We start from the raw sequence: 14,605 nt of genomic DNA, 5'->3' as shown, positions 1-14,605 counted from the left end.
GGGGGAGAGGGCCAGGGGGTGTGAGGTAAAAGGTCAAGGGCGTGTGAGAGGAGGAGGGAGGGTAGAGGAGTAGAAGTGCCATGGAGGTGCGAGGGCGAGGGTCAGAGTCGTGTGAGAGGCCGAGGGAGGGCAGAGGAGTGTGAGGGCCAGGGGGGTGTGAGGGAGAGGGTCAGGGGCGTGTGAGAGGGTGAGTGAGGTCAGAGGAGTGGGAGGGCCATGGAGGGTGAGTGAGAGGGTCAGGGGCGTGTGAGAGGCCGAGGGAGGGCAGAGGAGTGTGAGGGCCATGGGGTGTGAGTGAGAGGGTCAGGGGCATGTGAGAGAGTGGGTGAGGGTAAAGGAGGGGGAGGGCCATGGGGGTGTGAGGAAGAATACTGGGAGCGTCGGGAGAGGGTCAGGGGCATGTGAGATGGAGGGTCAAAGGAAGTAGAAGGCCATGCGGGAGTGTAAATGTAAATCCGTATTTGTAAAGTGCGAACTACTCACCCTTACGGGTCTCAAGGCGCTGGGGGCCGTCGTGGAAATGAAGTGAGCTATTGCCGAGAGTCACATGGTGCTGAGCAGAGCTGCCGCCAGAGCCGGGGATCGAACCGTGAGCCCTGTGCTTCGAAGTCAGCTGCCCTGGCCGCTGCACCACACCTCTCCAGTGAGGGAGAGGGTCAGGAGAGGGGCATGGGGGAAAGGGCCATGGGGGTGTGAGGGAGAGGGTCGGGTGCTTGTGAGAGGAAGAGGGATGGTAGAGGAAGGAGAGAGCTAGGGGGGTGTGAGAGGCCGAGGGGGGGCAGAGGAGTGTGAGGGCAATGGGGGGGTGAGGGAGAGGGTCAGGGGCATGTGAGAGGCCGAGGAAGGGTAGAGGAGTGTGAGGGCAATGGGGGTGTAAGGGAGAGGGTCAAGGGCGTGTGAGAGGGTGAGTGAGGGGAGAGGGCCATGGGGGTGTGAGGGAGAGGGGCAGGAGAGGGGCACTGGAGAGGGCCAGGGAGGTTCACAGGGCAGAGGGCGATGCAGGTGTAAGAACCACAGGATGCCGTGAGGTTTGACGGAGAAAACCACCACGGTAATGAATTAAGTGGCTGCAAAAGTCTTGGCCACTGATGGTCACTTGTTGCCACATTCCAGTTCATTGTTTTTCACTCACTTTCCTATTTAGACAGCGGCAACCCATATGCAAACCAGCCAAAGTCCTGCTCCAATAGGAAGAGACCACGCGACCTGCCAGCCCCAGCCCCAGCCCCCGCCCCCGCCTCCGCCCCATCTACAGGGTAACACAAGCGACCCGAGGGTGGTTTGGCCCAGTTAGGACCTGTCGGTGAGGTGTAGGCTGAGTCCTGTGGCATGGAAGGGCAAGGGCACACCCAACCCACTATGGGGTGATCGACTATCTCGCTGGAATAATGGATCCACGCCACAAGTCTGACCTTGTGTTTGCAGGGTGAGCCATTCAACCTTTTATCTTTCCGAAGTTGATGAAATAAGTAGCATTGAGTCGGGTAAATAACCCCCCTCGATTCCACCGAGAGTGCAGAGAAGGGTACTTGCGTCTCCTGAGGGGCACCGGAGAGGACACAAGTCTGGGTGTAGGAAGGGCAAAGGGGGCAGGTCATGACCAGGACAGTTAGACTCACCAAACTGTGTTATCTAAGTGGATTGTGTGTCATCCAGCAGGCACCTGGCCTGAACGTCTCTCAGATTGTGGGGTTCCCTTTAAAGTAGGGGGAGTCCATGGACATGTCCCTGCCCACGGAGTCACTGTGGTGTGAGATAAGTATTAGGGTTTCACAGAGGATGGGGTCCTGGGGCGGGGCCTCGTGGTGGGGAGCGGGTCTGAGACCTGAAGTCCTAATCCGTTGCCTCGGCAACATCCTCGACAGCCAAATGCGGTTTGATTGATGGATGGATTGATCATTCTATAGATGGTCTTTACAGCACTCTATACATTGCCTGAGGAGATGGGGTTCATGTGCTCTATAGCGCGCCTGATTCTGCGACCGCCTTTCCTTGCGGGCTCCTCCCCCTGGGGATGTAAGAGGTTGGTTTTCAGGGTTAATTCCTAAATAGACAATGTTTCTCTCTTCCTCCCGTTGCCTGATTCCTGTTTTCAGTCTTGAAATTCACCACAAGAACCTTGTCTCTGTTTTCGGTGGCTAAAGCGTTTGGAAGGCGTTGCAGTCAAATGGGGTTACCATCTGTCCACACCTAGTCATCTGTATGCTAGTATAGTGGGGTTTGCTTTATCCGGTTTAGAAGCAAAACAGTTTACATACTTCCCAAGGTTAAAGAAGTCTGTGATATATGGTTGAAATCGTCAGGATACTTAAATACCCCAATTCTTGACATATAGTGGGGAGCCTTGGCAGGCTGGTGCCCAACCCTGGCACAGTGGTGTAATTCTCACGCAATGCGGAGAGGCTTGGCAGGCTGGTGCCCAGCCCTGGCAAAGCGGTGTAATTCTTGAGATATAGTGGGGAGCCTTGGCAGGCTGGTACCCAACCCTGGCACAGTGGTGAAATTCTGAAGCAATGTGGAGAGCCTTGGCAGGCTGGTACCTAGCTCTGGCAAAGCGGTGTAATTCTTGACATATAGTGGGGAGCCTTAGCAGGCTGGTACCCAACCTTGGCACAGTGGTGTGATTCTGACGCAATGCGGAGAGCCTTGGCAGGCTGGTGCCCAGCCCTGGCAAAGCGGTGTAATTCTTGACATATAGTGGGGAGCCTTGGCAAGCTGGTGCCAGCCGTGGCACAGTGGTGTAATTCTGACACAATGCGGGGAGCCTTGGCAGGCTGGCAGCGAGCCCTGGCACAGTGGTTTAATTCTTGGCCTATGCCAGGCTTCCTTTTCCTAAAGATGCACATTCCTGGCATACTGATCTTGTGAGCATCCATGGCATGACTGCCCCCATCCCGGGCATAAACCCAGGCATACTAGTAGCCACTCCTGGCATTCCTGATATAATGCTGCCATGACTTTGCAGGCTGTGGCATTATTGGCACGGCGCTGTCCATCCTTGGCATACTAGTACCGCTTGGTTCTTTATTTGAGTGAAACCCGCGTGTTCTCTCAGGCCGTCCTGTCCTAATGCAAGCTCAGCCTTAGCGTCACGCGATCGAACATCCTAAGCATTATCCAGAGTCTATAGGTGAGGAGAGCTGCAGGTCCTGAGGACATGGCGGCTCTGCTGCCGATATGCATCTTTAGCTGATGGATGACAACTCCCGCTCCTTCCTTGCCCTGCACAGTTACCTCTGCCGCAATCCACACGTCTTGGAAAGGTGCCAGAGGGAGCTCAATTTTCAAAAAAGCAGATCTCAAAAAAACAAAAGCACAGTGTGCGTCAGATGCTTGCAGTCAATCAATCAGGGGTTTGTATAGCACGCTGCTCACCCATGAGGGTCTCAAGGCGCTTTGAGGGGGAGGGGGGGGGGGGGGCGCTCTGGATCAGTCGAAGAGCCAGGTCTTGAGATCCTTCCTGAACGTGTGCAGGGTCGGGGAGCATCTGATGTTCACAGGGAGCTCGTTCCAGGTCTTGGCTGCGATGTAGGAGAAAGCTCTGCCGCCGGTTCTGTTTCTGCGGATGCTGGGGACCTCTACCAGGGCGAGGTCGGCGGAGCGGAGGTTCCTCTTGGGTACGAGGAAGGATACTCTCGCGTTGAGGTATTTGGGTCCGATGTTGTTGAGGGATTTGTAGGCGTGGGTGAGGAGTTTGAAGGTGACCCTCTTCTTGACGGGGAGCCAGTGGAGGCCTCGTAGGTGTTGGGTCATGTGTTTGTGCCGTGGGGTTCCGAGGAGAAGTCTGGCTGTGGTGTACTGGATAGTCTGGAGCCTGTGCTGAAGAGTCTTGTTGATTCCGGCGTAGAGGGTGTTGCCGTTGTCCAGTCTGCTGGTGATGAGTACGTGGGTGACGGTCCTTCTGCAGTCGGGGGGGATCCACTTGAAGGTCTTACGGAGGATGCGAAGGCAGTTGAAACTAGTGGAGGCGACGGCGTTGATCTGGCGGTTCATGGAGAGGGAGGAGTCAAGGATGGTTCCGAGGGTCCGAGCGTGGTCTGTCGGGAATGGTGGGCTCCCGAGGGCGGAGGGCCACCAGGTGTTGTCCCAGGTGGAGGTGCAGAGTCCGAGGATGAGGACCTCGGTCTTCTCTGAGTTAAGCTTCAGGCAGCTGTCCTCCATCGGGGCTGACACGTTCTTCATACCTTGCTCTTGGAGTCCAGGGTAGCCGAGGGCACAGGACAGCCGACTCTGACTCGGTTCCATCAGAGCAGGCTGGTGTTTATTCGGGAGATGAAACCCTGGGTCAGGGCTTTGCCCCTTGGCATGCTCACCAAATGGAAGTCCATCAGGTGTGCTGACCTCGTGCTGCTGTTTGAAGCTCCCACGCACTCCTTTGGTGTCTCTATGCTGTTGTATATGTAGAGGCTCAGATGACACCCGTGCCGGCTTCCAATACTACTTGTCACTGTAGAGAGATCTGATGGTGCAAGCAATCCACAGAGAATTGTCTCTCCTATCTCTTGACCTTGACCAAATCTAGGCTTTTAGCACGGAAAAGTGTCCTGCAAAGCGCTCCCGTGGGGGGTGTCAGCAGCATTCTGGATACAGTCTCAGAGGCGCGTGCACTCACTTCAATCTTTCTCAAGTTTGAGTTTTGTGGTGGTTCTGCTCTGAAGCATCATTCATGTCAGAAGCTTTGATCCGGTGACGTCAGTGTGTGCGCCAGCGAAAGAAACAAGCCTCGCGGGGCCCTTGAGCCTGGTAAAACTCGAGATAAGTTCATTCCAATCCAAAATCAGCAAATAGTCCATTCGTTTCAATCCAATGATTAGAAATGAACTGTGGAGACTCATGGCGAGAGTGTAGCGCCTCGAAGGAGGGTCATCATGGAGCAATGCCAAGAAAGACCTTTGGATCTGAGGTAAATGTAATCTCGAACATTCTCTCTCCTACTTTGTTCTATCATGTTAGAAAAAAGGTCCCCTGTTTACCCACAAGCAAGATTTCTACCACAAAGGGAAGATTTTGCCAGAAATGGAGATTTCACTACAAACGAACATTTCATCTAAAATGCAGGTTCAACATCTACATGGCTCCGCTCGCCCCCATCGTCAGAACCTACGGACTCAACATTGTGTCATACGCAGACGACACCCAACTCATCCTCTCCCTATCCAACGAACCCAACACCGCCAGACAACTTTCAAGAACGGAAGTACCCATCATGGGCCCAAACCCAGACGCCTGGAATGACACCTGGTGGCCCCCCGCCCTCGGAAGCCCGCCTACCCCTACGGACCACACACGCAACCTGGGATTCATCCTGGACTCAGAGCTCAAAATGGACCGCCAGATCAACTCCGTCCCATCCTCCTGCTTCCACACCCTCCGCCTCCTACGTAAGACCTTCAAATGGATCCCCCTCGAACACAGAAAGACCGTCACTCACGCCCTGGTCACCAGCAGGCTTGACTACGGCAACACACTCTATGCCGGAATAAATAAAAACCTCACCCGCAAGCTACAGAACATCCAGAACGCCACCGCAAGACTGGTCCTCAACCTGCCAAGACACTGCCACATCTACCAGCACCTGTGAACACTCCACTGGCTCCCCATCGAAGCTAGATTCACCTTCAAGATGCTCACCCACGCTCACAAGGCCCTCCACGACACCGGACCAGCATATCTGAACAGCCGACTCAAATTCCACGCACCCCAAAGGACCCTACGATCAGCCCAGCTCTCCTACGCCGTGGTCCCCACACCAGAAAGACCAGATCGGGAGGCCGCTCCATCTCCTTCTGCGCGTCCAGAGCCTGGAACAACCTTCCGCTCCGCCTCGGACAGACAACATCGCTCCTCATCTTCGCAAGAAACCTCAAAACCTGGCTCTTCAATAGACCCCCTCCTTGATGGACTGGAACCTGCGAACCCCCCCCCCCCCCCCCCCCCCCCACAACCCCAGCGCCTTGAGACCCTTACGGGTGAGTTGTCGCGCTTAACAAACACCTGATTTGTTGCGACATGAAACATCTTTCATAGCTTCGCCCCGTTGCCTAGCCACCCTCCTGATCCCTCCGACCTGTGAGGACCAGCCACCTGAAGGTGGAAAGAAGTGCTGGGATGTTGGGGGTCACTTCCTGGTCACTTCCGGCACTTGTCGTGTGACCCCAGTGCAAACGCAGAGGTGCCAGCTTGAGCGCGGGAAGCGAAGGGCCGCTATCCCAGGGGTCTCTGCTGAAAAGACTGAGGGAGTGATGGTGTTTGTGACGTAACAGGAACGAGACAGTATGTGTCCGAGAGAGGAGGCTTCAGGCGGCCCCTCCTTTACCTTTTCCAAATAGATGACATGGGAAGAGTTATTTTACGAAGCTTTATTTTGCGCCACTCTGATGCATAACTTATATAAAAGAATTACAGTTGATGTGAAAGTAAATCTAGCAATTACAAATGTAAATACCATGAACACACACAACGTGATGTGTGAACTACATTCCCTCATAAGTAAATCCTCGCTGGTGATAATTGGCACTGAAAGGTTTACCAAGGTGCCCAAGATTCCTGCACGTCTGGATTAGGGTGACCAACTGGCATGGGTGCAAATTCAGGATGGTGAGAGTAAAAATTAAGTACAAAAATTCAGGACAACAGGTATGCTTTGCAGACACATCAGTGTATGTCATGCAATAGTGTATGAATAATGGGCAAGGATCATAAGTACAAGTCACTTCTCCTGCCCTGTCACTTTCTTCTGCCCGGTCACTTCTCCTTCCCCGTCACCTCTCCTTCCCTGTCCTTTCCCCTGCCCCGTCACTGCTTCTGCCCCGTTACTTCTCCTGCCCCGTCACCGCTCCTGCCCGTTCATGGCTCCGGCCCTTTCACTGCTCCTGTCCAGTCAGTACTCCTGCTCATGCTCGATCACCGCTCCTGCCTCGTCACTTCCCCTCACTTCCCCTGCCTTGTCTCTTCTTCTGCCCTGTCACTTACGCTGCCCCGTCACTTCTCCTTCCTCGTTCACTGCTCCTGTCCGTTCACCTCTCTTGCCCCATCACCTCTCCTGCCCATCACCTCTCCTGGCCCAGCACCACTCTTGCCCGACACTTCTACCCGTTACTTCTCCTGCCCCATCACCTCTCCATCCCTGTCGCGTCTCCTTCCCTGTCGCTTCTCCTGCCCCATCGCTTCTCCTGCCCGGTCACCTCTCCTTTCCTGTCGCCTCTCCTGTCCCGTCACTGCTCCTGCCCTGTCACCTCTCCTGCCCCATCACCTCTCCTGCCCTCTCAATTCTCCTGCCCCATCACATCTCCTTTCCTGTCCCCTCTCCTGTCCTGTCACTGCTCCTGCCCGGGCAATTCTCCTGCCCCATCACCTCTCCTTTCCTGTCACCTCTCCTGTCACTGCTCCTGCCCCGCCACCTCTCCTGCCCCATCACCTCTCCTGCCCTCTCAATTCTCCTGCCCCATCACCTCTCCTTTCCTGTCCCATCTCCTGTCCTGTCACTGCTCCTGCCCAGTCCACTCTCCTGCCCCATCACCTCTCCTTTCCTGTTGCCTCTCCTGTCCCGTCACTGCTCCTGCCCCGTCACCTCTCCTGCCCTCTCAATTCTCCTGCACCATCACCTCTCCTTTCCTGTCGCCTCTCCTGTCCCGTCACTGCTCCTGCCCTGTCACCTCTCCTGCCCCGTCACCTCTCCTGCCCTCTCAATTCTCCTGCCCCATCACCTCTCCTTTCCTGTCGCCTCTCCTGTCCCGTCACTGCTCCTGCCCTGTCACCTCTCCTGCCCCGTCACCTCTCCTGCCCTCTCAATTCTCCTGCCCCATCACCTCTCCTTTCCTGTTGCCTCTTCTGTCCCGTCACTGCTCCTGCCCTGTTCACTCTGTGTAGAACATTGACATATTACACTAGGGTGCAAGTTCCCCACAGTCCTCTGTTTGAGGAAAGCTCCTCTGTAATCACTAACTACATCTCACTGGCACATGATATGCTAAAGGCAGACGGCGCATTGTCATTCGAAAGGGGATAATCAGCCTCAGTTGGAAGGACAATGGGCCTGCCCACAGTCTGTGCGAGCCACAGTCTGTGAGAGCTCCGGGAGGGGCTGCCGCAGGGCCTGTCCACGGACTGTGAGAGCTCAGGGAGGGGCTGCTGCAGGGCCTCCCCACAGTCTGTGAGAGCTCAGGGAGGAGCTGCTGCAGGGCCTTCCCACAGTCTGTGAGAGCTCAGGGAGGGGCTGCTGCAGGGCCTGCACACAGTCTGTGAGAGCTCAGGGAGGGGCTGCTGCAGGGCCTGCACACAGTCTGTGAGAGCTCAGGGAGGGGCTGCTGCAGGGCCTGCACACAGTCTGTGAGAGCCACAGTCTGTGAGAGCTCAGGGAGGGGCTGCTGCAGGGCCTGCACACAGTCTGTGATTGCTCAGGGAGGGGCTGCTGCAGGGCCTGCACACAGTCTGTGACAGCTCAGGGAGGGGCTGCTGCAGGGCCTGCCAACAGTCTGTTAGAACTCAGGGAGGGTCTGCTGCAGGGCCTGCCCACAGTCTGTGAGAGCTCAGGGAGGGTCTGCTGCAGGGCCTGCCCGCAGACTGTGAGAGCTCAGGGAGGGGCTGCTGCAGGGTCTACCCACAGTCTGTGAGAGCTCAGGGAGGGGCTGCTGCAGGGCCTGCACACAGTCTGTGAGAGCTCAGGGAGGGGCTGCTGCAGGGCCTGCCCACAGTCTGTGAGAGCTCAGGGAGGGGCTGCTGCAGGGCCTGTCCACAGTCTGTGAGAGCTCAGGGAGGGCTGCTGCAGGGCCTGCCCACAGTCTGTTAGAGCTCAGGGAGGGGCTGCTGCAGGGCCTGCCCACAGTCTGTGAGGGCTCAGGGAGGGGCTGCTGCAGGGCCTGCACACAGTCTGTGAGAGCCACAGTCTGTGAGAGCTCAGGGAGGGGCTGCTGCAGGGCCTGCCCACAGTCTGTGAGAGCTCAGGGAGGGGCTGCTGCAGGGCCTGCACACAGTCTGTGAGAGCTCAGGGAGGGGCTGCTGCAGGGCCTGCCCACAGTCTGTGAGGGCTCAGGGAGGGGCTGCTGCAGGGCCTGCACACAGTCTGTGAGAGCCACAGTCTGTGAGAGCTCAGGGAGGGGCTGCTGCAGGGCCTGCCCTCAGTCTGTGAGAGCTCAGGGAGGGGCTGCGGCAGGGCCTACACACAGTCTGTGAGAGCTCAGGGAGGGGCTGCTGCAGGGCCTGCCAACAGTCTGTTAGAACTCAGGGAGGGTCTGCTGCAGGGCCTGTCCGCAGTCTGTGAGAGCTCAGGGAGGGTCTGCTGCAGGGCCTGCCCACAGACTGTGAGAGCTCAGGGAGGGGCTGCTGCAGGGTCTACCCACAGTCTGTGAGAGCTCAGGGAGGGGCTGCTGCAGGGCCTACCCACAGTCTGTGAGAGCTCAGGGAGGGGCTGCTGCCGGGCCTGCACACAATCTGTGAGAGCTCAGGGAGGGGCTGCTGCAGGGCCTGCCCGCAGTCTGTGAGAGCTCAGGGATGGGCTGCTGCAGGGCCTGCCCACAGTCTGTGAGAGCTCAGGGAGGGGCTGCTGAAGGGCCTGCACACAGTCTGTGAGAGCCACAGTCTGTGAGAGCTCAGGGAGGGGTTGCTGCAGGGCCTTCCCGCAGTGAGTGAGAGCTCATGGAGGGGCTGCTGCAGGGCCTGCACACAGTCTGTGATTGCTCAGGGAGGGGCTGCTGCAGGGCCTGCTCACAGTCTGTGAGAGCTCAGGGAGGGGCTGCTGCAGGGCCTGCCAACAGTCTGTTAGAACTCAGGGAGGGTCTGCTGCAGGGCCTGCCCACAGTCTGTGAGAGCACAGGGAGGGTCTGCTGCAGGGCCTGCCCACAGACTGTGAGAGCTCAGGGAGGGGCTGCGGCAGGGTCTACCCACAGTCTGTGAGAGCTCAGGGAGGGGCTGCTGCAGGGCCTGCACACAGTCTGTGAGAGCTCAAGGAGGGGCTGCTGCAGGGCCTGCCCACAGTCTGTGAGAGCTCAGGGAGGGGCTGCTGCAGGGCCTGCCCACAGTCTGTGAGAGCTCAGGGAGGGGGCTGCTGCAGGGCCTGTCCACAGTCTGTGAGAGCTCAGGGAGGGGCTGCTGCAGGGCCTGCCCACAGTCTGTTAGAGCTCAGGGAGGGGCTCCTGCAGGGCCTGCCCACAGTCTGTGAGGGCTCAGGGAAGGGCTGCTGCAGGGCCTGCACACAGTCTGTGAGAGCTCAGGGAGGGGCTGCTGCAGGGCCTGCCCACAGTCTGTGAGAGCTCAGGGAGGGGCTGCTGCAGGGCCTGCACACAGTCTGTGAGAGCTCAGGGAGGGGCTGCTGCAGGGCCTGCCAACAGTCTGTTAGAACTCAGGGAGGGTCTGCTGCAGGGCCTGCCCACAGTCTGTGAGAGCTCAGGGAGGGTCTGCTGCAGGGCCTGCCCACAGACTGTGAGAGCTCAGGGAGGGGTTGCTGCAGGGTCTACCCACAGTCTGTGAGAGCTCAGGGAGGGGCTGCTGCAGGGCCTACCCACAGTCTGTGAGAGCTCAGGGAGGGGCTGCTGCAGGGCCTGCACACAGTCTGTGAGAGCTCAGGGAGGGGCTGCTGCAGGGCCTGCCCGCAGTCTGTGAGAGCTCAGGGATGGGCTGCTGCAGGGCCTGCCCACAGTCTGTGAGAGCTCAGGGGGGGGGCTGCTGCAGGGCCTCCCCACAGTCTGTGAGAGCTCAGGGAGGGGCTGCTGCAGGGCCTGCCCACAGTCTGTTAGAGCTCAGGGAGGGGCTGCTGCAGGGCCTGCCCACGGACTGTGAGAGCTCAGGGAGGGGCTGCTGCAGGGCCTGCCCACAGTCTGTGAGAGCTCAGGGGGGGGGGCTGCTGCAGGGCCTCCCCCCAGTCTGTGAGAGCTCAGGGAGGGGCTGCTGCAGGGCCTGCCCACAGTCTGTTAGAGCTCAGGGAGGGGCTGCTGCAGGGCCTGCCCACGGACTGTGAGAGCTCAGGGAGGGGCTGCTGCAGGGCCTGCCCACAGTCTGTGAGAGCTCAGGGAGGGGCTGCTGCAGGGCCTGCCCACAGTCTGTGAGAGCTCAATGTGGGGCTGCTGCAGGGCCTGTCCACAGTCTGTAAGAGCCACAGTCTGTGAGAGCGCAGTGAGGGGCTGCTGCAGGGCCTGTCCACAGTCTTTGAGAGCTCAGGGAGGGGCTGCTGCAGGGCCTGACCACAGTCTGTGGGAGCTCAGGGAGGGGTTGCTGCAGGGCCTGTCCACAGTCTGTGAGAGCTCTGGGAGGGGCTGCTTCAGGGCCTATCATCAGTCTGTGGGAGCTCAGGGAGGGGCTGCTGCAGGGCCTGTCCACAAACTGTGAGAGCTCAGGGAGGGGCTGCTGCAGGGCCTGCCCACAGTCTGTTAGAGCTCAGGGAGGGGCTGGTGCAGGGCCTGCCCACAGTCTGTTAGAGCTCAGGGAGGGACTGGTGCAGGGCCTTTCCACAGTCTGAGAGCGCTCAGGGAGGGGCTGCTGCAGGGCCTGACCACAGTCTGTGGGAGCTCAGGGAGGGTCTGCTGCAGGGCCTGCCCACAGTCTGTGAGAGCTCTGGGAGGGGCTGCTGCAGGGCCGATCATCAGTCTGTCGGAGCTCAGGGAGGGGCGGCTGCAGGGCCTGTCCACAGTCTGTGAGAGCTCAGGGAGGGGCTGCTGCAGGGCCTGTCCACAGTCTGTGAGAGCTCAGGGAGGGGCTGATGCAGGGCCTGCCCACAGTCTGTGAGAGCTTAGGGAGGGGCTGCTGCAGGGCCTGCTCACAGTCTGTGAGAGCTCAGGGAGGGGCTGCTGCAGGGCCACCCCACAGTCTGTGAGAGCTCAGGGAAGGGCTGCTGCAGGGCCTGCCCACAGTCTGTGAGAGCTCAGGGAGGGGCTGCTGTAGGGCCTGTCCACAGTCTGTGAGAGCTCAGGGAGGGGCTGCAGCAGGGCCTGCCCACAGTCTGTGGGAGCTCAGGGAGGGGCTGCTGCAGGGCCTGCACACAGTCTGTGAGAGCTCAGGGAGGGGCTGCTGCAGGGCTTGTCCACAGTCTGTGAGAGCTTAGGGAGGGGCTGCTGTGAGAGCTCAGGGAGGGGCTGATGCAGGGCCTGCCCACAGTCTGTGAGAGCTTAGGGAGGGGCTGCTGCAGGGCCTGCCCACAGTCTGTTAGAGCTCCGGGAGGGGCTGCTGCAGGGCCACCCCACAGTCTGAGAGCTCAGGGAGGGGCTGCTGCAGGGCCTGCACACAGTCTGTGAGAGCTCAGGGAGGGGCTGCTGCAGGGCCTGCCCACAGACTGTGAGAGCTCAGGGAGGGGCTGCTGCAGGGTCTACCCACAGTCTGTGAGAGCTCAGGGAGGGGCTGCTGCAGGGCCTACCCACAGTCTGTGAGAGCTCAGGGAGGGGCTGCTGCCGGGCCTGCACACAATCTGTGAGAGCTCAGGGAGGGGCTGCTGCAGGGCCTGCCCGCAGTCTGTGAGAGCTCAGGGATGGGCTGCTGCAGGGCCTGCCCACAGTCTGTGAGAGCTCAGGGAGGGGCTGCTGAAGGGCCTGCACACAGTCTGTGAGAGCCACAGTCTGTGAGAGCTCAGGGAGGGGTTGCTGCAGGGCCTTCCCGCAGTGAGTGAGAGCTCATGGAGGGGCTGCTGCAGGGCCTGCACACAGTCTGTGATTGCTCAGGGAGGGGCTGCTGCAGGGCCTGCTCACAGTCTGTGAGAGCTCAGGGAGGGGCTGCTGCAGGGCCTGCCAACAGTCTGTTAGAACTCAGGGAGGGTCTGCTGCAGGGCCTGCCCACAGTCTGTGAGAGCACAGGGAGGGTCTGCTGCAGGGCCTGCCCACAGACTGTGAGAGCTCAGGGAGGGGCTGCGGCAGGGTCTACCCACAGTCTGTGAGAGCTCAGGGAGGGGCTGCTGCAGGGCCTGCACACAGTCTGTGAGAGCTCAAGGAGGGGCTGCTGCAGGGCCTGCCCACAGTCTGTGAGAGCTCAGGGAGGGGCTGCTGCAGGGCCTGCCCACAGTCTGTGAGAGCTCAGGGAGGGGGCTGCTGCAGGGCCTGTCCACAGTCTGTGAGAGCTCAGGGAGGGGCTGCTGCAGGGCCTGCCCACAGTCTGTTAGAGCTCAGGGAGGGGCTCCTGCAGGGTCTACCCACAGTCTGTGAGAGCTCAGGGAGGGGCTGCTGCAGGGCCTGCCCACAGTCTGTGAGAGCTCAGGGAGGGGCTGCTGCAGGGCCTGCACACAGTCTGTGAGAGCTCAGGGAGGGGCTGCTGCAGGGCCTGCCAACAGTCTGTTAGAACTCAGGGAGGGTCTGCTGCAGGGCCTGCCCACAGTCTGTGAGAGCTCAGGGAGGGTCTGCTGCAGGGCCTGCCCACAGACTGTGAGAGCTCAGGGAGGGGTTGCTGCAGGGTCTACCCACAGTCTGTGAGAGCTCAGGGAGGGGCTGCTGCAGGGCCTACCCACAGTCTGTGAGAGCTCAGGGAGGGGCTGCTGCAGGGCCTGCACACAGTCTGTGAGAGCTCAGGGAGGGGCTGCTGCAGGGCCTGCCCGCAGTCTGTGAGAGCTCAGGGATGGGCTGCTGCAGGGCCTGCCCACAGTCTGTGAGAGCTCAGGGGGGGGCTGCTGCAGGGCCTCCCCACAGTCTGTGAGAGCTCAGGGAGGGGCTGCTGCAGGGCCTGCCCACAGTCTGTTAGAGCTCAGGGAGGGGCTGCTGCAGGGCCTGCCCACGGACTGTGAGAGCTCAGGGAGGGGCTGCTGCAGGGCCTGCCCACAGTCTGTGAGAGCTCAGGGGGGGGGGCTGCTGCAGGGCCTCCCCCCAGTCTGTGAGAGCTCAGGGAGGGGCTGCTGCAGGGCCTGCCCACAGTCTGTTAGAGCTCAGGGAGGGGCTGCTGCAGGGCCTGCCCACGGACTGTGAGAGCTCAGGGAGGGGCTGCTGCAGGGCCTGCCCACAGTCTGTGAGAGCTCAGGGAGGGGCTGCTGCAGGGCCTGCCCACAGTCTGTGAGAGCTCAATGTGGGGCTGCTGCAGGGCCTGTCCACAGTCTGTTAGAGCTCAGGGAGGGGCTGCTGCAGGGCCTGCCCACGGACTGTGAGAGCTCAGGGAGGGGCTGCTGCAGGGCCTGCCCACAGTCTGTGAGAGCGCAGTGAGGGGCTGCTGCAGGGCCTGTCCACGGTCTTTGAGAGCTCAGGGAGGGGCTGCTGCAGGGCCTGACCACAGTCTGTGGGAGCTCAGGGAGGGGTTGCTGCAGGGCCTGTCCACAGTCTGTGAGAGCTCTGGGAGGGGCTGCTTCAGGGCCTATCATCAGTCTGTGGGAGCTCAGGGAGGGGCTGCTGCAGGGCCTGTCCACAAACTGTGAGAGCTCAGGGAGGGGCTGCTGCAGGGCCTGCCCACAGTCTGTTAGAGCTCAGGGAGGGGCTGGTGCAGGGCCTGCCCACAGTCTGTTAGAGCTCAGGGAGGGACTGGTGCAGGGCCTTTCCACAGTCTGAGAGCGCTCAGGGAGGGGCTGCTGCAGGGCCTGACCACAGTCTGTGGGAGCTCAGGGAGGGTCTGCTGCAGGGCCTGCCCACAGTCTGTGAGAGCTCTGGGAGGGGCTGCTGCAGGGCCGATCATCAGTCTGTCGGAGCTCAGGGAGGGGCGGCTGCAGGGCCTGTCC

At 60.0% G+C, this 14,605-nt stretch overlaps 1 protein-coding gene across 4 annotated transcripts in view; it reads left to right on the top strand.

Moving 5' to 3' along the window:
* Positions 1 to 14,605, top strand: part of CSTPP1 (centriolar satellite-associated tubulin polyglutamylase complex regulator 1) — a 572,416-nt gene that overhangs the window by 166,811 nt on the left and 391,000 nt on the right. Inside the window, exon 1 of one of the 4 annotated variants that reach the window (XM_085646638.1) lies at positions 1,248 to 1,426. The exons of the other annotated variants lie outside the window; for them this stretch is intronic. Within the exon in view, the coding sequence (XP_085502764.1) occupies positions 1,389 to 1,426 (38 nt within the window). The 5' untranslated portion in view covers positions 1,248 to 1,388. Of the gene's footprint in view, positions 1 to 1,247; positions 1,427 to 14,605 lie in introns of those variants that run through there. 4 annotated transcript variants of the gene reach the window in all.

This window comes from Triturus cristatus, chromosome 3_1 (assembly GCF_964204655.1).
Source record: "Triturus cristatus chromosome 3_1, aTriCri1.1, whole genome shotgun sequence".
NCBI lineage: Eukaryota > Metazoa > Chordata > Amphibia > Caudata > Salamandridae > Triturus > Triturus cristatus.
The sequence above is the reverse complement of the archived record's forward strand: the minus strand, read 5'-3'. Positions and strand labels throughout refer to the sequence as shown.